The sequence below is a fragment of the Barbatula barbatula genome, assembly GCF_947034865.1.
Source record: "Barbatula barbatula genome assembly, chromosome: 15".
NCBI lineage: Eukaryota > Metazoa > Chordata > Actinopteri > Cypriniformes > Nemacheilidae > Barbatula > Barbatula barbatula.
The window spans coordinates 21,002,227-21,029,554 of NC_136778.1; the positions used below are offsets into that span (position 1 = coordinate 21,002,227).

Genomic DNA, 27,328 nt, shown 5'->3' on the forward strand with positions numbered 1-27,328 from the left:
AGGTCTATAGAAATACTACATGCTCACTTGGGATCTCCACGCCCACTAGAACACTTGGGCCAAAAAAGGAAATACATCATGAAAGCAGTCAAGTGGTCAAGCGCAAACGCCGCAAGTGGTATTTGGACGCTGCCTATATCCCCGTGAACCGAAAGTTTTTACTTCTCTTTTTTGACGCATTTGCGTGTGAAATGGAATTTCGAATGAGAAAAATAGTGGGCGTGACTTTTGTCAGTATCTGCAATTTGATTGGAAGTATGAAAACATCCGCAAACTGGCAGCAGTCTGACAGTTGAAGAGGAGGAGTTAACGGATGCTTTGCCCAAGCAAGCTGTCTAACATACGTTATTAAAGATGGATAGTCAGTAGCCTACTGTGCTTTTTCCGATTTTAACTGAAGATTATGAGGGAACACGAATTTAAAAAAAGAGAACGACCCACATTGATAAAGTATTTACAATATTTCATGATAAAAATACGCAGTCCTTTTTTTATTTCACTGGGACTTTAATGTGAACTAGCGCAATCCCCCGGCGCTCTCGAAGCAGACGAGAATAAAGCGTTTAGCGCGCGGTAGTCATCTTACTAAGATTGAAGACACACCCGCAGACTACGTCACTGTTTAACTTCTTTCCGTTCACAGAAACACAATTGAGCGAGCCTTACCACACGCATGAACGCCGAAACAGGAATCAAATGAACGCGGAAAAAAAGCGCTAATCTTTCTGGACGAATTTTCTTGGTCTTTATTATTCAGTTCGGTTGTGAAGGGATTGACGTATTTTCGAGGACTATCCCAAACACGTCTGGATCCGTCAGAAATGACTTCGTTTAGTTTTGGTTTTGTCTTCTTGCTTCTAGTTCCGGCTGTCTATGGCACAGGAGCCGAGCGCGATATACCCGGACAGGAACAAAAGTGTGAAAAAAACTTAATTCCTGGTCGGGAAGGTTTTGGTTTGGATACCGAAGAGTCGATCAGCGATGGTGCCACTTTCCTGGCGAGCCCGAATGTCTCGCACGCGGAGGAATGTATTGCTACCTGCTGCAGTGATCCCAGGTGTAACCTGGCCCTCGTCGAAGCCGTGAAAGAGCAGGAATCTGTCAACTGCTTTCTCTTCGACTGCTTATATAAGCAAAGATATGTCTGTAGATTTATCAAAGCTGCCAATTTTACCAATTATATCCAGAGGTCGGTGTATGAGCATTACCTGCACGGATCCAAGAATGGTACATTTCAAAGCTATATATAATATGTTATTTCGAAAGATTGAGAGTTGTTTTTAAAGCCTCTGCTGCTTGCGTTGATGTATTTCATTCTTTAAACGTGGTAGGTTAATTCCAAACATTTCTAACGTGGATGAACTTCACGCACTTGACCTTTGGTTAATGCAAACATAAAAGGAATTGTTCGCAGGAAATGTTTACATTATTTACATTTATTTATCTTGTCATTTCAAACCGGTATGACTTTTTTTCTGCAGAACACAAAAGAAGATATTTAGAAAAATGTTGGTCTCCCACTGACTTGCATTGGTTTTGTCTCCATACCATAAAAGGCAATGGGGACCGGCGTTTTTTGTTTACAGCGTTATTCAAGATATCATTTGTGTTTTGCTGAAGAAATTAAATGACGCAAGTTGAATGCCAACAGTTTGATTAAATGGTGACAGAATTTTCAATTCGAAAGCTGAACTCGTTGCTTTATAAGACATTTGTCTGAATTTTTGTTTCGTTTATGAATTGACATGAAAACCATGATTCTTGAATTATGAAACCGAATAGATAACAAACTAAAATAGTTTTACTTGAAATGACAAGGTGATCACAATAATACCCATCGGACTGTTTGATGAACTCTTTAATATTACCTTCTAATCTTTTGACTCAAATTCTCTGAGTGATTCTATGATCTTGCTGCATGCTATCACACAATAACAATATTCTTCATTAATGACCCCAGATGAGAAGGACAAACCCCCCATTGCCAATGCTGGGAAGGATGTGGTGGTGCAGCCTAATGAGGAGGTCCTGTTGAATGGCATAGAGAGTTCGGATGATAAGAAGATCGTAGACTACACATGGACCCTCGTGACAGGAAACAAATCTGTTGAGATGGAGGTATTACACTTACTTTCGGCATATGAGAAATAATGCGTTTAATGTTTTTTTCTTATAATACTCTTTAAGTTAAGATAAAGGTTAACATCAAATAGGATGCTGTTAGGAAATTAGTATCTAAATGAAAATATAATGTAGTTTGATAGTGGTTTGAAACTGGTTTAGCTTCAGGACCCAGATTATACATTAGATGTTAATTGGCCAACTAGTTTGGAACATATGATGTTTATTTTAAAAATCAAACACAGAAATGCACCCAAAATTAGAATCACTGAAAATTATTTTGTGGCATTATAAGAAGTGTGACTGTTTTCACAGAAAACGGCTCTGCGGGATCAATTGAGAGTGTCGAATCTGTTTCCCGGGGTGTATGAATTCAGACTGACAGTGACTGATTCAGCACATCAGACTAATTCAGCTAAAGTCACTGTGCTGGTTCTTAGTTCTGAGCAATCTGAGCGTGAGTATTACTGTTTGTTTTCTCATCAGTTGGTCCGTCACATGCGAAATTATTATAGATGTTACTTTGGTAAACCTTTGAATAATTTTGTGTTGATCACCTTGCCAACACAGGTGACTTCACAATGGTAGTAAAGAAGTTAAGAATTGTATGAGCTGTGGTTTTACTTGTGACCTTTGTGTTTGTAAATAAAGAAAGACAAATGAAAGTGTTTAGAAAGGCCATAGTCAAAAGGTTTTTATCAATGCTTGAAATCATAATTTTCATGCACCAAACGGAAGGTCAAAGCTACACGCGGAAAAAAACTGCAGCTGGGGAATCCGAAAACATCTTTGCATGTTACTTTGCACACGACATTTCCTAATCAATAAATGTTGAGTGGTTTGATTAAATACAATTAATATACCAGCAAATATTAATATTAATATTTGTACAATATTTGTATGAATTAAACATAAAATAAATAGTTATATTTCTAGCCAGACCGAACAACCAAACAGAAATTAACTTCGAAACAGTCTATTGTAAAAATATTTTTGGTTGTTGTAATCATTTTAAGTTTGTCAAACTTTGTAGAACATATAAAGTTGTTGTGATGTAACTAAACCTGTCTACACTGTGATTGAACGGAAGTTTAGGAGACACTGACTTATAGACCTCTTCGCAGGATGTAAACACTGGTCCAGAAGCACTTTTGCTTTAATTATATTATTTTTTAAATCTAACATATATACTTAAATCTAATAGATATTCCTTTTCATTCGGCTATAATTGTTCTGTTGGTTGTATTCTGTTCAAACGTTTCTGTAGTGTTAAAAAACTGAAACAGGAAGTTCTTCTGGACCAGCGTTGCTTGCGTTTTCAGAAGTGGTCTATATCACGTGAAGTACAACTTTCAGACTTCTACTGTAGTCCTTTGTTAGCAGCTCAGTAATCCCAGGAGCGATGAGTTGAGGATGGGCTCTTTCCAATTTTAAGCACGTCATAAGACTCCCGCTCCCTTTACAAATGCGTTGGACCGGTTTGGCACGTCAAGGAGTTGAATCACCAGAGTATCACAGTATATGGAAAAGTGTGCTGCGTTTGAACCGACAACACCCCCAGCAAAGACTTGAAACATTACCTCATGAGAACTGAGTGTATGACAGGGATTTGCAGTGAATGCATTTTTGGATGAAGACGCAGTTGTCTGTGAATCACTGTGTATATGAGGTCAGTTTTAAAAGCCACTGAATCAGTGCTGTTTGTAGTCTATTCATGCTGTTTGAGAGACATTCATGTCTAGTTTACGACTAAAAGGGCACATCTTCTGTTTCTATGATGCAGTATGTGATCAGCTTTAAAAGCATAAATGCTTTTGATACACAATACTTAAGCTTTTGACATAAGGTCTTGTCAGGTGGCTTGTCATACACCAAGATTTGGATAGTTCAATGCAGCAGAAAAACACAGACTACCGACAGTATCAGTCTTTAAATCAATAATTGTATTTCACTTCAAAAATTCAACCTAACCACAGAGAATACAATTCTTGGATGTAGTTCTCTTGTTTTGGTGTTTCAGCTCTTTTGGATACTTTTATTGCAAAAGATTAGAGAAGCAATAATATAGGGGAAAGATGAGAAATTGTACAGGACGTCAGGTGTGCTTGTACTGCTTCATAATAGATTTGTTGTGATGTCTTACATCCCTGCTGAAAAAAACTAAATAATCATGTCCAAATCACAATAGAACATGCCATGTATTTAATGGTTACAATAGGAATTTTATTGGTTTTGATGGAAACTATAACAGTGTCTATTGGTATTTGATGGATTCTATTGTTGGAATGGTATCTGGCAGAACCAATGGAACACCATTAAATCCTTCTGGAATAATGTCCAGAACACACCACAGAAACACATTTTGTAATGGTTTTAATGGAAAAAACTTCAGGTTCATAATCGTATTTTAACTGTCCATTCGAGCATCTGTCTTATCTGGCTGGTAATCAAGTGGCTGTTGAATTTGTTTGGACATGCAGCCCTTGATGTCAAATAAAAAGATATGTTATCTCTCTTTTCAAACCCTAAACTTGATTATTGTGATACCGTTAATGCTAAAATATGTATGAATTACAAGTATTAATTCATCCAAATATTTAACGTTGGGGTCAGGTGTTAGAGCCATGTGATTCTTACCTTTTGCTTGTTGGTTGTAAGGTTTTCCTCTTTTTTTTACTCTCGAGGCTGAATTCTTAACTGTGTGTACAGCCACACTTGTGAGATTCTCACCGCCCACTGAGTTGAACATTAATGCCAACAATCCCATGAGTCTTTTACAATCTTTTGTCCGCCCCCGCAGTTTGAACATGGGCCAAAATCAGTGATCCCACGTGCACGTATCAACAATAGCTTTAAAATTCCACTGAATATGGGGCTTGTCATATCATGCTTACTAGATTACCATATACTACATACATTAATTTTCTCATCCCGTTGCACATTTATATTGAAGAGTGAAATCTATTTTCCCATTGTTGTCTACTTTTGAGTATTATTGCATAGTAAACAGAAAATTAGTTCCTTTGTGTTTTTGAAAAGTTTCACGTACACACGACAGCGTTGACTAAAGGATGTGCATTTACATGGATCTGGGAAAATGAGGAAAAATGCTGTATTATGTATGCCAGGGCAGAAGATGGCACTTTTGCGCTATAAAGAAACCCTACGTTCCTGCGCACATAAGCATATCCTTTTATAAGCTTAATGTACTTTTGAGACACTTTGTCTGCGTTTATGTGCATTTATAGTTTATAGTATGTCTCCACTGGTTGTTGTACGTGCAGTAAATATACTTTTTGCTAATAAGTATGTCACGCAGCACAACCAAGCAGAATGGAGACCGCCATTATTTCTCACGCATGCCTATGCGTAATATGCATGCCTATGACATCATCGTTCTTGGAAAATGCTGCCTTGAGAGTTTATACGAAAACAGTAATGCCGTTGTTTTCAAAAACTTGAACTTTGAGACACGTTTTCAAAAGTTGCGATTTCAATCCCCCAAAACGCTGTTGTCGTGTAAACGAACAGCCAAAACGCATTAAAACGTTTTCTCAGATTCGTTTAATAGGACTAAGTGTTATAATCCAACTGTTTTAACACCATTGAATTGCCCATTAGGACATTTCCAACACCATATGCATGACAAAGGGAGCAGTCAAGAATATAAATTTAGGAAAAGCAGGTCTGAGGCAGGGTCGTACGCAGGATTTGGAATACTGAGGTCCAAAAACAGAATTTGTCAAAAAAAAAAATGGACTTTCTTGATCTACATACAGTATGTGCATTTTAAAATGTTTGGAGTGAAAATTACATAACAATTTCTAAAACCATCGTTCTTTTCATGATTAATTGATATTTTTATAGGGCTGCAACTAACGATTATTTTTATTGTCGATTAATCAATAGATAATTTTTCCGGTTAGTCGACTAATCCTAACTATTACTTTTCCGATTAATCTAATGCTTGTTGTGGGATTACCATAATAATTATTTGTAAACTTTCCAGTAAAATAATAAGCACAGCTTCTACAGTTCTGAAATGTATGAACCGAGAAAGCATGACAAAATGTACACAGTGAAGGTCTAACAAGGAAACTTGTTGTTTACTATCTGTTATCAATCACCATGGATGTAAGATTTACATTTGACTAATGTTGAAGTTTACTGCCACCGTAGGTAATTTACATTAGCACCATTAGCGGTTAACATTAGCATTATTACCATATGTGCCAGCCGATAGCTTCAGCTCTAGGGTAACGTCTATTATGAGTCATTGATCGTAACAAATGCTATTTGGAGAGTCACGGAACGTTATCTCTTGAGGTGCTCGAGAGGTCAGTTGAGAGGTTAAGTTGAGAAATAGGTAAATACTTAAATAATATTGAAACAGAATTAAAGAAGGAGAATTTGTTTTAAAGTAATGCATTTGAATTATTTGCAAATCATATAGTTGTTTTAATAGGCTAACCACAACCTGTTAACATACCGGAGTTAAAGCCACGCAGTTTAGCATGAACCAGTGGTGGTCTGTTAATGTTTTTGGCGTGTCAAAGTAGTATAAACTCCTGAGCGCTCTGAAAAGAGGGAGAAAGCGACGCAGTCAGCGTTTTGTACGCATTTTGTGAATGGCCGCTAACATTTCCACAACCCGAATTCCGGAAATGTTGGGACGTTTTTTAAATTTGAATAAAATGAAATTTAAAGGAATTTCAAATCCCATGAGCCAATATTTTATTCAAAATAGAACATAGATAACAGCAAATGTTTCAACTGAGAAATTTTACACTTTTATCCACTAAATTAGCTCATTTAAAATGTAATGCCTGCAACAGGTCTCAAAAAAGTTGTTTTAAAACATTTAACAGTTAGTTACTTGCATTGCGCTCTTTCACAGTAGAAACTGAACTCAAACTTGATTTCTGTCAATAGCAATTCACGCCATTTTGATTGGACAGTAATCCTCACCTTTCTTCATTTGATTGGCCAACTCAATCAGATTGACACTTAAAAGCAGCTGAGATAGATCAGATCTGAGATCTTTTATACAGGTTTTTTCTAATAAAATGCAATTTTTTTAAGACAAAACTACATAGGTCTGATCCTCGGGGACCACGATGGTGGGTACGGCCATGGTCTGAGGAAGTGATGGCTCGAAACCCATATTTTGGCTTCGGTACAGTACCAGAATCTAATACCAGTAATATCGGTACCACATCGATACCATAACTAGCCTAAAAATATATCATTAGAAAAAATACTAAGGAAACCGCTGTAACTGCTTTTATGCATATTTTATATATTATTTTTATATTTTATGTAACACCATTTTATTTTTACACTGTATTACTGAAAATGCTTTGTTTATACAAATGTATCATCATAATCCCACAAATTTGAATAATTACATTTTGAGCAACAATTAAATGTTTCAAGTAGGTCTATTTAACAGTAGCATTCAAGATGAATAATCATATAATCAATAAAATTATAATTATTATTATTTATGCATCGTCTTCACTGTATAAAATAAATATGCCATTACTCTAAATAAAGCTACAAAAGTCATATCATCATTTTTCGCTTTAATATGTGACACAGATGCATTGGGTTACTGTCTTTTTAAGGCAAATTCTTTTTTGATGCGGATATACATTTAAAACACAACGGACCATGCTTATGTGAACCTTTTGTGTTTTTGTCAGTATAAAAACATATACAAGACGCGAAAGAACTTCGTGATGATTTGTAGAATAACTGAGATGTCTGGAACAGAGATAACGTTATATATGCTATGTATGCCGTTGAATGGCGATTTACAGACGCATCGCAGCATGTAGAATATATGTTACACTGTAAAACAATCTAAAGATCTCTCAGCAAAAGTAGAAAGAGCTGAATTTGTAATAAATCACTCACAGTGTCTCAGTTTAAATGGTCGCAAAAGTGCAGGTAGAGCATATCATCTTGTTCTGCTATGTTGCCGGTTTTGGGTCAGTTCTAACAGCAGCGTTTCAAGAACCGAAAAAAGGAAAATTCTGGTTTTGAACAGATAAAAATCTAACATTATCCGCGCAACCCTAGTCTGAGGTTTCACTGGGTTCGTTGGGTAGGCATCCTCTGTGTTTGGGGGAAAAATGATTATAGAAAGACATACTTGCCTTTCCTTGCCATTATCAAAGTGACATCACATGAGTTTTCCCACTTTCGTCACATTCATTATCCCGGGTGAAAGATGCCTTTTGGTGAGGTGCTGCTGTTTCGGCCCTTCATCACAAGACACCCTCAGCCAAGGGAGGCCCACCGCAGGTTAATCAGACCTGTGTGTGTTGCATTGTTGCAAGGTCATTTGGCAGCCCATGCTGTGTCCATCGCATCAACCTATTGAACCGGCAGCCTTCTGGTCACGAGTCTGACTCTAGCCATTATGCCACGACTGCCTACACTGAAATACATGCTCAATCCTCCTGGTCCCATATGGCACAACATTATAACACATTACCAAAATTAACGCAACCATACGTGCCAACCATTTGGCTAAGGCTGTTATAGCCCCACTGGCACCGTTAATGCACGCTCAATGCCCCTGGTACTCTATGGCATAACATTACAACACACAACACGATTTTATTATGTGGTATTTTGGCAGCCCATATTGCGTCCTTCCGTTTCAACCACAGCCAGTGGCTGCATCTCTTAGCAACAGTGGAAAGTTCTTGAAAATGGTCTCTTGTAAACTGCCTTTTAGTCATGCGACAGACATGATTGACAGATCAAAATCTCTTAGGAGTTGCCCAAAGGGGTATGTTGCTGTTTTGTTGTGCTTTTATTAAATCCATCTTCCTTTGTGGCTCAACTGGTAGAGCATTGTATTATAACATAAAAATTGACACAAATTACCTGACTATCATAACCGTGAGTCTACACTGTTAAGAACCACACGTGTTTTTTCAGAAAATGTGAAAAGCTCATTTAATAAACAGTATGTTCTATATCAGCATCAGGTGTTATGTCATGACTCGCAGGGCCAGACGGAATCTGCAGACTTTTTTTGTTAATTCTGCGCAGAATTTTTTTCGTAATCTGCAGAATTCTGTGGAATAGTTTTTAAATTGTTTGAAGTGTTTTTATAAATTAAAAAGAAATTTAAATAAATGTGTTAAAAGATTTGAGAGAATGGGCCTTTAAACTTTACAAGTAAAATCAAGAATAACATTTATTTGAGGTTTACAATCAATCAATACAAATGTAATTGGAATAACTAGTTTTCTAAACAAAGCCATGTGTCATTTATAGTATACATAACAAAAAGAATGGAGAAAACATTTAATGTTAATTTCAGAATAGTCTGTTTGAAACTAAAGACAACAAGTAATTTATCATAGAAAAACTTCGGCGTTTGCATCTGAACTTTTCAATCAGCGTCATCGAGGGATAAAGTCTCTCAACATCTACTGTGACAATTACATAACAGTCTTATTAACATAAAATAAATAGTTGACCCAACAAATCTGAGGTTTGGGGCTCAAATATAATCTCTGGTATTGAATTTGGCAATCAGCATCAAACACCATTATTGAATATAGACCTACTTGTTTATTTATAATATACATTTAACATGCAGAATGACATATTTTTATAATGATGATCATACATGTAAGCTGTGTTCACAGCTTTAAACTCTGACGATCTCAGTCGTGTTTTTGACGACTTTAATGGATCTTTCAGGGATACTGTTTCAGCACATGAGATGAAGAAGAAAGGAATTAATGTGGAAAAAAAACATAAGCGCTTTAACAAACTTGTTCGCTCATTTCATTGTCGGATTCCGTCTGGCCCTGGAGCAACTGTAAGGCTCTTTAAAGCAATGCAGATGTATTAAAATGTATCGATTGTTATTTCTTCACTTGACCATTACAAATTAATTGTTCAATACTTTCACTCATCAGAATTAAGTTAACTTACCACGGATTGTTTCTCACTAATAGGTCACTGTTTGACCCCTAAAAAGGTTGGTCCCTGTCGAGGTTCTTTTCCACGTTGGCATTACAACGCAGCTTCTAACCAGTGTGAGAACTTCATGTTTGGAGGCTGTAAGGCCAATAGTAACAACTATCTCCATAAGCAGGAGTGTCTGGAGGCCTGTGAAAACACCACAGGTAATGCATCTTATATAGACTGTAGTGTTTGTGCAGATTAAAAACTTATTTATGTTAGCTGAGGTTGTTTTACTTAATCCTCAATATGTCGCAGACCAAATAATGTCTGTAAATGATCAAATGTTGTCTTTCTGCAGTGATGGGCACTGGTGATCCAAGAAGAGTGTTGAACGGAGGTAATGTTGATTTATTCGAAAGGGGATCACAATATGACAAATGTTTTTCTCCATATCCATATACAGTACATGTCCAGCACAATTATTGGGAATTGTTTGGTTCTTCACAATTCGATTCAAATCGATTCTTCGGGTCACACATCGATTCAGCTCAACGAGCTAATTAGCATATTTGTAACATCACAGCATCTCATCTGTGTTCAGAGTCATACTAGTGTCGGCACTTTTGCTTCTAGCATCTTTATTTTAAAGGAGTCATACGACATGATTAAAAACATTATTACCTTGTGTTTTTGGTGTAATACAATTTGTTTATAGGTTTTAAGGTCAAAAATTTGTGTCGGACCGGTTATAATAAATAACATAAATACAAGTACATACGTGCATAAAGAGTAAAACCAGCATCGGTTTTGCCTTCAGACCTAGTTTGGATTATGAAACCAACGAATGGACCAGAAGTACACTTTATAGAGGTATGTTTTATGATGTGACATGGCGGCTGCAATAACTGAAGCTGCGCCTTCAGCTTTGCGTGTACATTTGGGCGGCGTCATTCAAACTAGGGCGGCAGCTATATATTATTTTAGTATTCGAGTATTCTACTGATTCTTCCATCGATTAATCAGGTATTCGGATAAGTACTTTTCTTTATTAAAGAGCATTACTACATATACTAAGACAGGTCTCTTAAAATGAACAACTAATTTTTTTCCTTTTTAGAAAAAATATTTTATATCTGAAATTGCATTCATTTATATAAAAAAACAACCATTTAGTACATTCCATTGCCATATTACATTCAAAATGCAATGTAATACAAATATATAAATAAGAGACATTAATCAAAATAGAAAGAATAATTTCAAAGGTAAACAAATAACTTCAGCTTATGCATGATGCATTTAGTTTATCTAAATTAGCTTTAGTAAAAATGTTTACTATTAAATGGTAAAATATTTGTTCACATAAAAATTAAAAGGACTTTTATTTCGTCCGGTTGTCGGGAAGACATTTATTTTTTAGTATGGCTGTTTCTTCACTCAAACAATATAATGTTCGTGAAATAAACTCAGAGCAACTCTGGAGATGAAGTTCATGTCCTCATACAGCGCAGACGCAAACAAATTCATGAGCATCACGCGTGTAGCACGTTAAACTGTGCAGTTCATTCACTCAGACACGCAGAACAGCCAGATGGCATATATTGTATATTAAAAGGGTTCTGCATCCACAAGTCCGCATCTAGTTTTATTGACTCAATGTAGCCGGAATACAAGTTTCACTCGACTAAAAGTAAGTTACAAAGCATTTTTTTTTAGTTTTTTTTACCTTTATTTACCCAGGTAGGTCAGTTGAGAACAAGTTCTCATTTGCAACTGCGACCTGGCCAAGACAAAGCAAAGCAGTGCGACAAATAACAACACAGAGTGACACATTAAACAAACAGTCAAAAACACAATAGAAAATCTGTATACAAAGTGCAAAATGTAGTGCAAAAATGCAGTAAGGTTAGGAAGTAGGACAATAAATAGACTATAGTGGTGAAATAAATTACAGAATTGTCATCATTAACACAGGAATGAAGGATGTGCAAATTATGATGTGCAGATAGAGATACTGGAGTGCAAGATTAGTAAAAAATAAACAAAAATAAATATGGGGATGAGGTAGTAGTGTGGGCTATTTACAGAAGGGCTATATACATGTGCAGTGATCGATAAGCAGCTTTGACAACTGATGCTTAAAGTTATTGAGGGAGATAGGAACCTCTAGCTTCAATGATTTTTGCTATTCGTTCCAGTCATAAGCAGCAGCGAACTGGAAGGAATGGCGGCCAAAGGAGGTGTTTGCTTTGGGGATGACCAGTGAGATATACCTGCTGGAGCGCATGCTACGGGTGGGTGTTGCTATAGTGACCAGTGAGCTGAGATAGGGCGGGGATTTACCTAACAAAGACTTGTAGATGACCTGGAGCCAGTGGGTTTGGCGACGAATATGTAATGAAGGTCAGCCAACGAGAGCAAACAGGTCGCAGTGGTGGGTAGTGTATGGGGCTTTGGTGACAAAACGGATGGCACTGTGATAGACTACATCCAATTTGCTAAGTAGAATGTTGGAGGCTAGTTTGTAAATGACATCGCTGAAATCAAGGATCGGTAGGATAGTCAGTTTTACAAGGGCATGTTTGGCAGCATGAGTGAAGGAGGCTTTGTTGCGAAATAGGAAGCCAATTCTGGATTTAATTTTTGATTGGAGATGGTTGATGTGAGTCTGGAAGTTTAGTTTATTGTCTAACCAGATGCCTAGGTATTTGTAGGTGTCCACGTATTCTAATTCGGATCCGTCGAGAGTAGTGATGATGGTCCGGTGGGCGGGTGCTGGCAACATTCGATAGAAAAGCATGCACTTAGTTTTACTAGCGTTTAACCATTTCAATAAGCTATCACTTTTTTATCAGCATGAGAAATACATGCGAGCGTATGAACAGACTAAAATGCATGTGTCTCACAGTGAATGCATGAGACTTGAGAGTCCTGTAACATGTACAGAGTTTAGCGGGTTGTGGTCCGTGGGAAAACGCAGTGCACCATGTGTACTGTAGTTAAATGGATTAAAAAAAGCTTGATGATTTTTTCTATTCAAATTACTCAAGTTACTCAGGGAATCGTTTCAGCCCTAATGCATACTGACGTAGAGATGTGGGGCGTGATTGATCGATCGAGGCATGTGGATCAGACTCCTCTATTAGTTCATACAGAGTAAATCATTATGTGGAAAACTTTAAGTTTTGAGACTTTGGATGTCTTATACAGGCACAAACGGTTGTATAACACACTAAATCAAAAGCAAAACATGAAATTCCGTCATATGACTCCTTTAATTCAACTGAATGCCCATTGAAGCTGTTCTAATGTTTCTGTTATCAGACATTAAAAAATTGTCAAATAGTTATTTAATGTGATTCCTTAATACAATGTTTTTACAGGCAGTCACTTCTACAAATTATAAATTGATTTTTAACCATGACATCGTTTGACTAAATCATCTTACACCCATGTTAAGGAGTGGACTTTGGGGGATATTCTCTCAAATGTTTTATTAAATAATGTTTTAAATAAGGTCAAATTAACAGAAAATTAGCTGTGTAGTTTTTTTAGACCTCAAATCCTGCGAAGGAAAAAAAGGTAATTATATTCACTTTTAAGCAATACAACAGTAGTATTTCTACAAGTATTTAGGAAAAGTAAAAACAATGGTTCAACATACACAGGACTGGAATGACCACATCTAGAAATGCAGAAAAAATAGAACTTTGTAATGGTTTTTTGACCATTTTCCGTGGTTGTAAGATAATGTTACATCTACATTTCATTTTTGAGCACAATAGGTTTATAGTATTTTAATTTGGGGATTAATATAAATACCTGAATATTTTGTTAGATTTATGTACATACTTTTTCGTTTTCTCAGATACGGACTGTCATTCTCCGTGTACGGAAGACCAGTTTCAATGCTCTAACGCCTGCTGTTTAAAGAAAGAGTTTGAGTGTGATGGCGAGGCGCAGTGCAAGGATGGTTCCGATGAGGCCAGCTGTACAAAATGTGAGACCTGCAGCACCATAATCGTAGACACGCGATGACATGTGGTGTTACATTTACAAAAGATTTTACATTTGTCTTTAGGGAATGCAAGCCTATCCCGACTTCTTGACATTAAAGCAAACAGTAAAGGTGAGTTTATGCACTTCGCAAAAGACGAAAAGTCAATTCCGTTTTGTTTCTATTGATCTTTTTGCAATTTTGCATTGTTGCAAAGCAGCGTTACATGATTAAAGAAATGTATAATAATTAGAAGATATTCAATATTAGATAAAAAAAAAATTATTTGTGCTTTTTTCCAAATTGTAGTTGTAACCCATTTCATTTCTTTGGTATTGGTATAGCTCGCTGTACAGATCCACCAATGACAGGCCCGTGTCGAGCCAGTTTTAAACACTGGTATTATGATGCCTCTAGCGAGAAGTGTCATCCGTTCATTTATGGTGGGTGTGATGGCAACGACAACAACTTTGTAGCCAAAGATGCTTGCATGGATGAATGCTCTGGTGTCACAGGTACTGTATGAGAGATGCCAAGTCTAAGCTACATGATATTTTAGTAATGAATTCAGATTTGATGTGCGTTCATTCCTTTGTAGAAAATGATATGTTTGCGAGAGGATTACACAGTGTAAGAGAAGAAGATCTAGGGGAAAGTCGGTCAGGTAATCATTGTATTTTAATAGTTGCTAAAACGACTTGTCATATAATAAAGAAATGTCCATATGAATCCAGATCAATTTCTGGATCGTAAATGCCAAAGTTGTTTAACGTCCAAATATATATTAAACGGTTTTACTTTGTTATTCCAGCCTCTACTGCTTTGGCTGTGGTTTTGGTTGTGGCCGTCATGGCCGTTCTGGCCGTGTTGGGTTATTGGTTCCTCAAGAACAGGAGGAAGAAGCGTGAACATCAGCCTGTGGCCACCACCAGTCCTCCAGTAGTCTACACAGATGATGCCGACCAGCTGGTCTACAACAGCACCACCTCCAAAGCATGAGTCCTCCGTCTTTCTGCCATATGGTCTGCTGCCCAGTATGAATTATAGACTGACTGTGGTGACTGATGGCCCCTGCAACTCAAATGCATGAAAATAATGATCCGAAAACCAGATCCTGACTTTAACATGAAACCAAAACGATGCGTTTTGAGTCTGTAGTCTGGGTGTTTTGTCTCAGGTACGTAAATGCTAAAGGGAATTTATGAGCATTTTTAAAGAATTTGAAATCCTGCTTTCTGGGAGAACTCCGGTCAGAATAAAGCCATGGTTAGTGAGGTTTAGGCAAATATTTCTTACTGTCGTTGACTGTTTTGTTAAAAACACAATTTTGTTTAACTCTCAGACATATTTTAGCATTTTAAAGGTTTTTTAGGGGTGAATTTCTTGAATTACGGGTTAATGTTTGTTATATTTTTATTTTCATGACATGATTTTATGGCGTGACTTCATTGTGTTGTTTCATGTGAAATTCAAGTAATGTGTTATATTTGTACCACAAAGCCATGTGCATCTTTTGCAGTTTTTTAATGAGTTTTTGATGGACTGATACAAAAAATGTCCGTTTTTCTCTATATGTGTAATAAACAGATCCATTAACAGTAGTACCTTTATAATATTACAGTGATGTATGTTTTAAACGTGTATTTTGTCAAAAACTGGTTTTACGTGAATGAGAAACAGCTCGATAGCGGCACCATCTACTGGCAGGACTGTGGCACTTCCTCAGCACATCACCGCGGTTACACGAATGTGGTTGTTTAAAGATAACACGATTTAAAAAAAAAGATAACACGATTTACCAAGTAATTTGACACAAAAATATAGCAATTTTATTACGCCGATAATATAGAGGTTTCTGCCTCAGACGGTTCTTTATTTTTGGGTTCACTATCCCTTTAAACGGTTTAAAGTGGGCGGGGCTGCATTGTTCACGTTCTGTTTATAAGTTTCGAGGAGTCGTCATACCGTATCATTAACCCTGGAGTTGTTATCCAGTAACTGCTAAAGCTAACGTTTACGTGTGTTTATCACAGTAAATATGTTTATTGTGCTTTCGGGGAATTTATGTCTATTACCGTAGTTTTACTAAAAACATCAAAAACACGTGATTCCTTTTCGTCGACGTCACAACTTTTGTGTTACCGACAGATGCTTTTGAAAAATAGATTATTAGCTAATTATTCCGTCACAATAAAATCACATAACACTGATCTCATGCTATCATGTGTCTCCGACTTCGCAAGTCGGGTCTTGTCTGAATGAAACTACTGCATAACAAACACACCTGAGCTGAGGGGAAAAGATTGGCTGTCAACTTCAGTTTCAAACTTATGGCTCCACCTAACTACGGCCGTCGGAATGAACTGCGCAATTTGTAACGCATAGAAAGTCGCTGTGATGTCGATCAATCTGTATTGTGTTTGACAAGGAATGTTCCTTTAGTGAAACACGAGTATATAATCTCGCCCATTCTGTCACTGCGAGAATAACGTCCCCAAAGCTGGTTCAGGGAAGGACGGTGGCATTGTGACAGACAGCCCACCTGTCGCGAAGGTTGTGTTGGGTAACGAGTATCTTTATGGCGTGTGTTGCCTCGTTTTGTTGCAAACTTGATAACGCCAGTTTTGTGCAAAGTGTAGACGTCTTTTAATAAGAATAACTGTCGTGGTGGTCTCGTCGATTATGTATGAAAGCATGATCAAACTAATGTAGCCTTTTATTTGAAATTGTCATGAATTCCAATAATGTATTTTTTGAACCAAAATGTAGCACGCACGCACGCACGCACAGGAGGACCGAGCACACTGCTGCGCATGCGCACTCGCTGACTTTCGAAAAAAGCGGTGGGTTGTAGGAGAACATGATCTTGCCTGCCTGTCAGTAAAACAGAAACGGCTGAGTTTGAGCAGAACATTCTTTTCATTGGACATTTTTAATGCTAGAGAGACTTCGCTGACATTAATGCATCTTTGTCTGAGACTGCCGTCCTCTGAGGTTTTATACTTTATAATCTTGTCTTGGTAAGTGTTTACGGGTCTTATTCCGGTTAAAAAAGTAAAATCTTCGCAATGTCATGTTTTTGCATTTTTGTTTGTGTGAAATGGTGAAATGATATACATGCGTGACGTTTTTGGTGGTGGAATGAGAAGGATTTGGACACAAGTTTCACAAGTAAAGTTTAAAGTTTGAGCAAATACCGTGTGTCCGTCATCTGGACGCGACGCGGTAACTCGCACGCTACGAAGCTGTCAGTCTCATTGCTTGCTGACTTTAGATGAGAACTCAACTACCTGTATCTGGCCAACGCGTTACCCTGTGTGTAAATATTCATTCATAATAAAACCAGATCAACACCTTGGCAGGGCTTCAATTCTTCCAGTATCTGATTTCGTTTTTTTAGAGTATTCTTTAATTCTAAGATGACAAAAGCGTTTCATTGGGATTCAGGCAAGAGTTTATTTGTCAAAACAAAGCTGTTATTCTGTTTTAGTATCATCTGTATCTTACCCCATAAGGAAACTGGCCCGTCTGGATATCACACAAGATAAACGTTTTACAAGGGTAAAAAAATAAGATGTTAAATGCGGTGGTCTGGAGGAAGACCCTCAATGCATAGCCAATGTCAGCCAGAGGATTGTGAAAGAATCAGGCTATATGACTCGGTCTTTGTGGAATGTTTTTAGCTGTTATCTTTACAAAAATAAAGTTCTTACCAGATGACACATCATGTCACTACATGCTTAGATTGAACCAGGATTATACGCACGTACACACATCTAAAGATCTAATCAGATGTCTACCGCATTTTTGAGAACCACGGCTGCGGTCGGATTCAGATGGAAGCTTGCTTACTCTGAATCAGTTCATGAAGTCAACAGGGTGCTAACGAGGATTTTTTATACGCAGCCAGCCGCCGATTCTTTGGGAAGTCATAAGGTCCCATGTGAAATTTAGCCTGAGATAGAACACAACACACCCAGTTCCTTTTCCAGTCAGGCCTGTGCAGGCCAACCCCTCACGAGGTAATTTCCTGATCCTAGATACATAAGGAAGAACCGCTCTGAGATTATCTTTTCAGTCAATGTTTGTTTATATTTCAAGTGACCACATCATTGTTGGCAGGCTTCCGGTGTGGGACGTTAAACTAGTCATGGGTCAGCGGTCCAGATGATGCTGTGCTTGGTTATTTATTACCAGAGTTCCTCTTTTTTAAAAATCGAGACTCAACGACTCTACTCAGAGACACAAATTTGCCTTAGCCTGATATTGGAGGCTGGTTATTTGACTGTTAAATCTGCTGCTCTTTGGTACACACGACCAGTCAAACATTTTGGATACACCTACCCATTCTGGATTGTCACTTGTTTCACATTTTAGAATATTAGAAATCGCTCTTCGCATTTTCATGTGTGTTCTAGACTCTCGTTCACCAACGTTTCCATTTTAAATATCAGAAAATATCAATCTTACATGAGTTTTCTATTTCAAAGAGAGAAAAATGCATGTGTTGCCTGTACCTGTTTTAGTGTCTGATAATAGGACAGCAACTAGAGTGCTCGCGCTATAATCCTTGACTGAAAGGAAGCTGTCTAGGTTAAAATGCAGTGCTTTTTTTAGCGCGTTCAGTGTGATCGTCCGCTTACTCTTTTACCAAATGAAAATGCATTGTTTCAATTCTTAAGTAGCTTTTCACAACTGGGAGTTCAGTGTGATGTTAGTGATGGAACTGTATAATAATAAGAATAAATGGGAGTAGTTCAGCTGTAGTTCAGCTGACAAAAAGAAATGTAGGAACCATTGATTTATGGATTCATACTAATAAAGTCATATAATTTATTAGGACGCATCTTAGAATTTTCTTCGAAGCGGCAAGCTCTTCTGTGTGTAAGCCTGCAGACAGATGCGAATCAGTGCATTTTCAGTCATCTGTTTCTATTTTCTCTTCGATGACTACTTCCACTCGTAGTTATCATCATTTCTATGACTAGACAGAGTTACTTTAAGGATGCCCGGAGACACACAGCGTCTGCTGTGCTTTTAGACCGTGGAATGTTAGAGATTAGTGAACTCTTTCATTTCTGCCCCACAGTAGGGAGAGGTATGTGGTTGTCATGCTTATACAAATTAATGTTTAGATGCATGTTTTTAAATATGAAATAAAATAGTTTTCATATTATAAATTTATTTAAATGTATTCCCCAGAGGTGAATTTATAATGTTAAAATATAAATATAATGTAAAAAAGTTATTGAATACTGCAATATTATTGTTATATTATTGTTTTATTATTCGATTTGGACAGGATGTTTTTCATCTACACTGCAACTTTCAATTTACAGCCATTTCTAGTCTCCTCCAATCACAAGGCTTTTTTCTGCAACGGCATATACATTGAGAATAAATGAAATGTCACTATTTGGGTTTGTTGTTTGTTTATATTGGTAATGTGCAGTTTTGTGTGCCAAGCCATTGATTTGTAACGCCACATCTATAGATGCTCTCAGAATAGGCCTTCTTGTATCTTTGATATGCCTTGTCATGTGATCTAGCGCTTGGCTGTGAGGGGCTGTTTGTTCATTGTTGTTCTCCAGCTGTGTCATTAAACCCCCTTCGTTCCTTTTATCTTAGTCTGAGAGAAAGAGTTTGTTTCTTAAGACGCAATGGAATCATGGCTACTTTAACAAGTTTTACGGGACATTTTAGGATGGTGAGTGTTGGAAACTTTTTTATAGGCCTGAAACTGCATTATCTTTCTTTGTCAACTCATCTTGTTGTATATGAATGATTTGTTTACGTGGAATTGGTTGTACAGTAGCATCCATGGATCTTGACTGATTTTGCTGTCTCAACCCTTTGATTGTACATGAAGTGGTAACACACGTATTACAGACATTTATTATATAAATCTGTGCAAAAATATGTTACAATTTAACCTTGAATATACCAAGAACTGTATAGTCCAACATTTATAAAACGACCATTTTAGTTTCTTAATGTATTTGCATTTTGCTAGATTTATGCTCCGGGCAGCTACTGCACAAACATTTCCTTGTCAATACAATCCAAGCTTATTGTTGTTGCGAGCTAACACATATTTAATTAAGTCGCATTTTAGGTTTCTTTTTAGGACGAGACCATTTTACAGTTTGGGTGGACTCGAGAGGAAGGTTTGCATTGTCCATATTAGAGGATGTTTTAACGGTACAGCATGAAAAATGTTATTTGAGGAGAGCAAGACGGATCCTATCCTAGACTTACTGCTGCCTGAACTTTGCTGTAGGATAAAACGAGAAATGCATGGTAAAAGATGAAGCTTTGCATGCACTTTATTTTAGTAGACCACGGTGCTGTTGTTAGGAATAATATTATGAATCACTTCCCTTTTAGCTTTTGAGCTTAATAAGGAAAGGGTGTTAACAGTGTGTGCTACTGTAGGGTTCAATTCTTACGTGGTACATTTGGTTATATTTCTTGCACTTCTGGTCCTGGTGTTTATTCTTGATTATAAAACAAACTGATAAAGTTTGTTTGGTCTCACTAGGGCTGGATGGGATCATGATGATATATCCACCCAGACGATACTGAATTGTACTGTTGTACATCAGTCAAATTAAATGCAACAGTATGGAAATAATAATATACTATATAAATGCACCTTTATAGTCTTATGCCACCACATCCCTACCTTATTGTCCGTCCATTTAAAAAAAAGACTATTTTTGGCAAAATAATAAGTCAAACGGAAAATTATCCCCTGACAGAAATGATACAGGTTGAAGTGTCTTATGTTGTTCTCGTGCACAGTACATGGATATAAGCCTTTTCAGGATATTTCAGTGCGGATAGGCAGCACTTTAAACGCGAGAGTAGACGATGAGCGTTTTTAACCTGTTAAAGAAAACTCAATTTTTAAATGAATTTGGATGTCAGAGTTTCACAAACGGTGGGTCACGACCCATGAGTGGGGTAGCACTTGTGAGAAAGATGGGTCGAATGCACGTTTCATACATGTTCTAAACGCATCAGCTGTATGGACTGTATGATGCTAAACGTGATTTTAAAAAATGGACTATCGATACACAATTAAAAAAATGTGCAATAGTTTGCTGTATCGATGTAGAAAGAAAATGATGTGCTGCTAGAAATACATGAATGCAAGTAAATTATTGACAGAATTTTTATTTCATGGGGACCAAAGTGTTGAATGCCGAATATAATCCAAGGATATAAGAAACAGAGTAATCTTCAGATTTGATAGTAGTATTGTAATGGTATGATGATATTTTCATAGCCTGGATTTTATAGGTGGCAGATGATCAGGATGGAAGCTTTTGACCCCCATTGTCTGACTCCGATGATGGGGTGGTGAAAACGAAATGGAGACTCTGTTTATGGTAGTTTAAAGCGTTTATTGTACTTAAGTGGAAAACTTGAGGCAATGAAATACCCAAATATATCCTAGACCAAATAGACTTTAACGCTTAGGTTGGCACACTTGCAAATGAGGAGTTCAAATGTGTGGACTTGTGTAAAAGCATAGTCACCAACACACTATGTGTTAAGTAAAATTTATGAATTACACCCAGCATGCAGAATTTCTATTTTCCATCACTTCTGTCTATAGGTCAAACAAAGCACTGCACAAAAGGATGAATGATGGGCAGTACTGGTTGGCAGGATCATTTGTTTCTAAGGAAACACTGGCTGGGTGTGGGCTCCTAATGATCCCTTTGTTTTATGGTCTGTCCTGAAGCAAAGGAAATGGATCTGTTTTCATAGGTCCGTCACAGGGTTGGTAAGGTTTGCTCTGTGTTGATGCATTTATGCTTGAATATTGCTCTGTCCAGCACTTTTCTCTTTCTGTTATCATTATAAGCATTTATAAAAACCTAGTAAGACAAAACTATAGTGATTTGGATTTTGAAAGACTTAAATGCTGTATGTTGATTTTAAACCTCAATAAGATCGACAGGCAAACAATATCTATTAGTTAGTCCTGGAAAGTCCGTGTGTCATTCAGTTCTAAAATACATTTGTGTGTGCTTGCAATCTCTGGGCCCAAATAAAAATAATGCTTCATAGGAAACTGAAAATAGACAGTTATATGGCAGATTTTACATGATGAGGCTCAGATTCATTTAATCTTTTTCTGATTCTCAGGAGTGAGGCCATTGTGTCATGCCAGAGAAATCCCACACCCCGACCCATGACGTTTCGATGGGTGAAGGTAAGACACAACGTCTCCTTGGAGTATATTCACTCGTATATTGATATCGCTGTGTCTGAAATCGCCTACTTCCTCACTACATAGTAGGCGAAAATGAGTATGAGTCATGAATAGTATGTCCGAAACCTCAGTATGCAAATAAACAGTAGACGAGATATACCCGGATGGTCTACTACTTCTGCCGAGGTTCGTGAGTGTAGATCAGATGGAGACTTCTCTATCCCATGATGCAACGGGAGGCTGAGCAACGGTTGAATTTCAAAAGCAAATCAATTAAAAATAAATATTATATATAAATGTATTCATACTTTTCATACTATATAATTTTTAATGGCTGATAGGTAGGTACTTATATGCGATTTCGGATGCAGCGAGTGTTTGTGCTTGCTACAGTATATCAAATTTAGCATTACCATAAATTTTGCTATGAGTTTAATTAGAGATGCACCAATATATCGGCCGATAATCGGCAGCGGTTTTTCACACTTTCGGCCATTGTTTTAAAACATTTGTAGTTTGATGTTCAATATTAATAGTCGTTTTATGAATAATAACATTCAGAAAGTCAAGAAATAATAGTTATTTAACCTTAAGAATTGAGTTAATGTTATTTAACTTTTGATATCTGTAGATATCACTCTCTATCGGTAGAATTTTGAGTCACAGTATGTTTCTGAATATTTTGATTTTTATTTATGTGAAAATAAGTTAACGGGAATGTTGTTAGGTTTGATTGATGGCCTGCGTTCAAAAGAAGTTTATTTTGGCTCAAAACTCAGTATGAAATTGTCATTGGAAAGTATTTTCCAGAGCATCCTCTTTGTTCTTTAGTTGGCCATGTTTATGAGTTTTTGCAATTACAGACCAGAATTTGGGACAACAAATGTGGCATTTTGTGAAAAGGGCTTTAACATAGAAAAACAAGTTCTGTAGGCACATATTATTATGAATATGTCTGGTTTCAATAAATCAAGTGGTTTGATACAGAATTACCCAAATTAATTGACTTGCTGATCACATGTGCGCTTACTTATTAATGCAAGAAAAACTTCTAGATCAGTGGTTCTCAATCTCAACCTTTTTAGGGTCATGCCCCCTGTAAAACCATTGAAAGATTTGGCAGCCAACCATTCAAACGCAATGACGTTCCGGGGGTAGAGAACTACCGATCTAGATAAACTGAATAGTTGACTCATCCACTAGGTTGGTTGTTGGACGACTTGGACGGATTATTCAACCATCCTAACCTATTTGTTATATTCCCAATATTTGCAAACATGTGGCTTTCCATCTTTTCTCCGCTTCAAATTCCACAACACTTTCATGAACATAAAAGTGACACTTGTAATACGCACGTATGCAGGAATTTTGGAATCTTCATGTTGAAATTTGTTTTTTCTAGTTAAAAAAATCCAAAGGATTTTCAAGGCATTTGAGCTATGTTGAATCTGCCTTCTTGCTGCCAAAAGGAACAGTATTCGTGTCAAAAGGATTACGAATGTTTTTGAACAAGAAGAATTTGACCCAGAAAAAATAAATGGGGGGTCACTTTTTTCCAGTTCAGTTGATAAGGAAACTATGACAGTGATGTGCCGTCGTGATTTGTTCTGAATACAAGAGGGGTATCTGTTAGGTAACCTGTATAACCACTTTTCATTTGTTTGGTTTGACACTGGATGTTCAGTGGTACACTTTAAACTTGACTGTTAATAGTATCAAATACAGGACACAGTAGCTCTATCAATACATAATAAAAAAACAAGGAGGATCCTTTCTTTCTGGCAATATTCCTGCAAATACATTGTGTCCTTTTTGCCTGGTATAAATTTAAAGGAATTGTTCACCCCAAAATTTTATCCACATACAAACTATACTCCCATGTAGCTCAAGGTGTTTTTGATGCCTATTTGTACCATTAAGCCGTTATGCCGATCTTTTGCCATCTTAACAATGTCTTCTGTGACTAAACAAAGCGGTGGGCTTACACAAGTTACTATTATCTATACGGTGAACCCAAGATGATCACACCATGCTATAACAAGTGTTTTAATAAAGTTTCATCTTTTATTTTCTTATTTGCCTTTTTGGAGTGCTCTCTGCTGTGCTGTAGCGCAGACGTTTACATCAGTTTAGCAGGGAAGGTTGCCAGATCTGCGTAAAGGCAATTCAACCAAAGGGCCATTCAAGGTTATCCAGAAAACCGCACACAGGGAAAAACTGAAGCACTTGCCAACACTGGTTCTTGGCAGATCACAGGCCAGATTAATTCTGTGTTTCCAAACTAGTTTTCAACACTCCCTTTTTCTTCCATTTGTAAGACAAACAGATAATCAAACCCTAAACTCACCCCATTGGTCGAGTCTATTTTGTAATGCCCAATGCCCTGTCTATATGCTCAAATATATAAATTGCAATTAATGGTAAAAGCTCACTTAATGGCTTGCACTAGTGCAGCAAAAATTGCGCTCTTTATCTTTATAAAGACATTACTATTTAATGATGACTGAAGTTGAAAATCTGCTCCTCTAAGCCTGGTTGTTCATGTTTCATGGAGCTTACGACATTTGGTATCTGTTTATTTATGTAAAACACATGTGTATGGTTAAGATTATTTGCCTGAGCATTGAACAAATGTGCCTACAAAGTATTGAATTAAAACACAAAGGGTTTTATTAGCACAAGATCAAGGGGTTCAAAATTCAATTCATTTAGGATCTTTACCAGCTACACCTAATGATAAAGGGATGTAACGATTCACTGTGAGCCGGTTGAAAATCGATGATTTTATAATATGGGCCGATTCAGGTAGGTTGAGATGTTAGATGAATCGCAAAACATGTTTTGAACAGCAGAGGCCAATGTGTTTAATACAAACTTGGTAAACGTTAATATGCTGATATTTCTTTTAAAAAACGTGCAAAAATCCTAACTTGAAATGCAAAGACAAAGTCTTAATTAGTTTTTATTAAAAAAACTTTTTATTTTATTTAACACTAAATATATTTATATTTCACAAAGAAATGTGCAGTTGTTCATTTCTAATTTGTCTAAACTTATCTTTTTTTTTTTAAACATGAAAAATCTTTAGATCGCATCGCGAGCTGTATTGCCCACTATGAAACCATTCATTAAAGCACCAAAATGACATCATTTCCTTCTATTCATGTGCTTGAAATGACCGAATAGGGTGTCAGAGCCAGTAACATTATTTGTCCTGAGCCGTTTGTGTTGACATTTGATTTGCCATGTAACTACTGTAGGTTTCTGTGTTCACCGGTAGATGGAATGTGATATTTTCTTGGGATTTCCAGATTTTTTTCCTTTAGTCCTGCAGTGTCACTATGTGCATTGTTAAAAAAGAAGCTTTACACAATTATGATCTTAAATTATACATTTATAGAATATTTGTGTAACATTTAAAACGATGTGTCATACTGCAAAAATGACAGTAGATATGTATCTTATGTTGTGTGAGACCTGCTGGTCTGGTTGACCGACCCCAAGCTGTTTCTAAAGCAGGTAAATGGATTAACAAGTTAGATTAGCTGCAGGTGAATGGAGAGAATTTACCCGCTGTCACCATTGGTTACCGTAAACCCGCACATGGGAGTGTGAAGCGGTTCCCCTGTCTGTACTTTGTTTTTGAAAGGGGTTCACAAAAACACAGAACATGACAGCAAATATTTTACAGCAGTTTAACTTAGCCAATCTTAATGTTTGGTTTGGAGACAAATCTATTGCAAAAATCCCGTCAGGGACATTACGTTATTGAATGTGGCACATTTATATTTTTATGCTCCACGTCACATGATCGATCCAAATTTTGTCCAGTTTAAAACTTTGACATTTATGTCACTTCCGGTTGGTGGTACCAGGATTTGATCTGAGAGGCTCTTGTAACGAAACACATAAACACACGACGTGTGTTATGCAACAGTACAGTTTTCATAGCGTTATGTTAGCATATTACATTGTTAATGAGATCTCAGGTGAATAGGGAGTTGTCCCTCTGGGCTGTTGTCATGCTTTGTGTTGACAGTGTGAGCGTGCCATAGGGCCGTGTTGTCACTTCTGCACAGCTGAGCCGTGAGTGATGTGTTGTTTTGATAGGGGGCGTGACAGCGGCTACGCCGGCGATAAACTTGAACTGATTGAATAGATTCTGCTGGACATCTACGTACATTTTTACTTCAAGCCATTTGATTTGTCAGCCGTATGGCAGGAGAGGGTGCTTGTCCGTAGACTTGCTTAGATTTCTTCAGAAGGATTTTCATTGTCCAGTGTGTACCTTGGAGTCTTGGAAATCTTTAATTTGAAAGGCAAAAACTTCACATGAAGGTGCGTGAACATATTTGTTTTTGGCTTATTTTGGGTTTTAGTCAGGTTGGAATCTTCCACCTGTATCATAATCTCAAGGTACGATAATAGCTCTGTGTAATGTATTTATTTTTATATTTAAGAAGACTTGGAAAAAAGGGCCACATAATAAACAATTATTGAACATTGCAATAACGTACAAATTAACCATGTCATATCCTGTCCTCTTTTCTTTATCCTCTATCATAACTGTTTCTTTGAGGTATGAGGTATAGTATGAGATAGGTCAAATGACTTCCTCTTTTAAAATAAAAAATAAACCCACACCAGCTGGACCTTGACAGAGGTAATATCTATTATATTGTTTAACATTCTCTATATTAAAGGCCCGGAAGTCCTATCATTTCATACAGTCATGTGACCAAGATAATATTGAGACAGTTTTGCTATTGCGATACCATCAAATTGGATGTCCATTGTCCACACACAATTTTTTGTTATGCATTTATTAATATCTACCGATACCGATTCTGAAGATTACATTTTTACTTTCTGGTTGTTAATTTATATAATAACTATTAATATTGAACATCAAGCGAGTGATGTTTTGTAACATTTTCTTAATACAGAGCACACATTCATTGGATTTTCCTCTTTTGATTCCCAGAATATATTGACCCTGATCATAGAGTGTTTTTAAACTATCCTCTTGTTGGCTTTTATCGACC

At 37.0% G+C, this 27,328-nt stretch overlaps 2 protein-coding genes across 2 annotated transcripts in view; both read left to right on the forward strand.

Moving 5' to 3' along the window:
• The first annotated feature begins 287 nt into the window (after nucleotides 1-287).
• spint1b (serine peptidase inhibitor, Kunitz type 1 b) lies at nucleotides 288-15,657 on the forward strand. The gene is made up of 10 exons (XM_079474199.1): nucleotides 288-1,227; nucleotides 1,961-2,118; nucleotides 2,437-2,578; nucleotides 10,110-10,280; nucleotides 10,418-10,456; nucleotides 13,928-14,059; nucleotides 14,141-14,188; nucleotides 14,401-14,571; nucleotides 14,655-14,720; nucleotides 14,868-15,657. Exons 1-10 carry the CDS (start codon nucleotides 822-824, stop codon nucleotides 15,053-15,055), a joined length of 1,521 nt encoding a protein of 506 aa, XP_079330325.1. The 5' UTR covers nucleotides 288-821; the 3' UTR covers nucleotides 15,056-15,657.
• Nucleotides 15,658-16,908: 1,251 nt separating this feature from the next.
• The window catches only part of LOC306905081 (pleckstrin homology domain-containing family G member 3), a 41,954-nt gene continuing 31,534 nt past the window's right edge, over nucleotides 16,909-27,328 (forward strand). Inside the window, exons 1-2 of the mRNA XM_079475464.1 lie at nucleotides 16,909-17,076; nucleotides 22,217-22,283. Coding sequence (XP_079331590.1) covers nucleotides 22,235-22,283 — 49 coding nt within the window. The 5' untranslated portion in view covers nucleotides 16,909-17,076; nucleotides 22,217-22,234. The remainder of the gene's footprint in view (nucleotides 17,077-22,216; nucleotides 22,284-27,328) is intronic.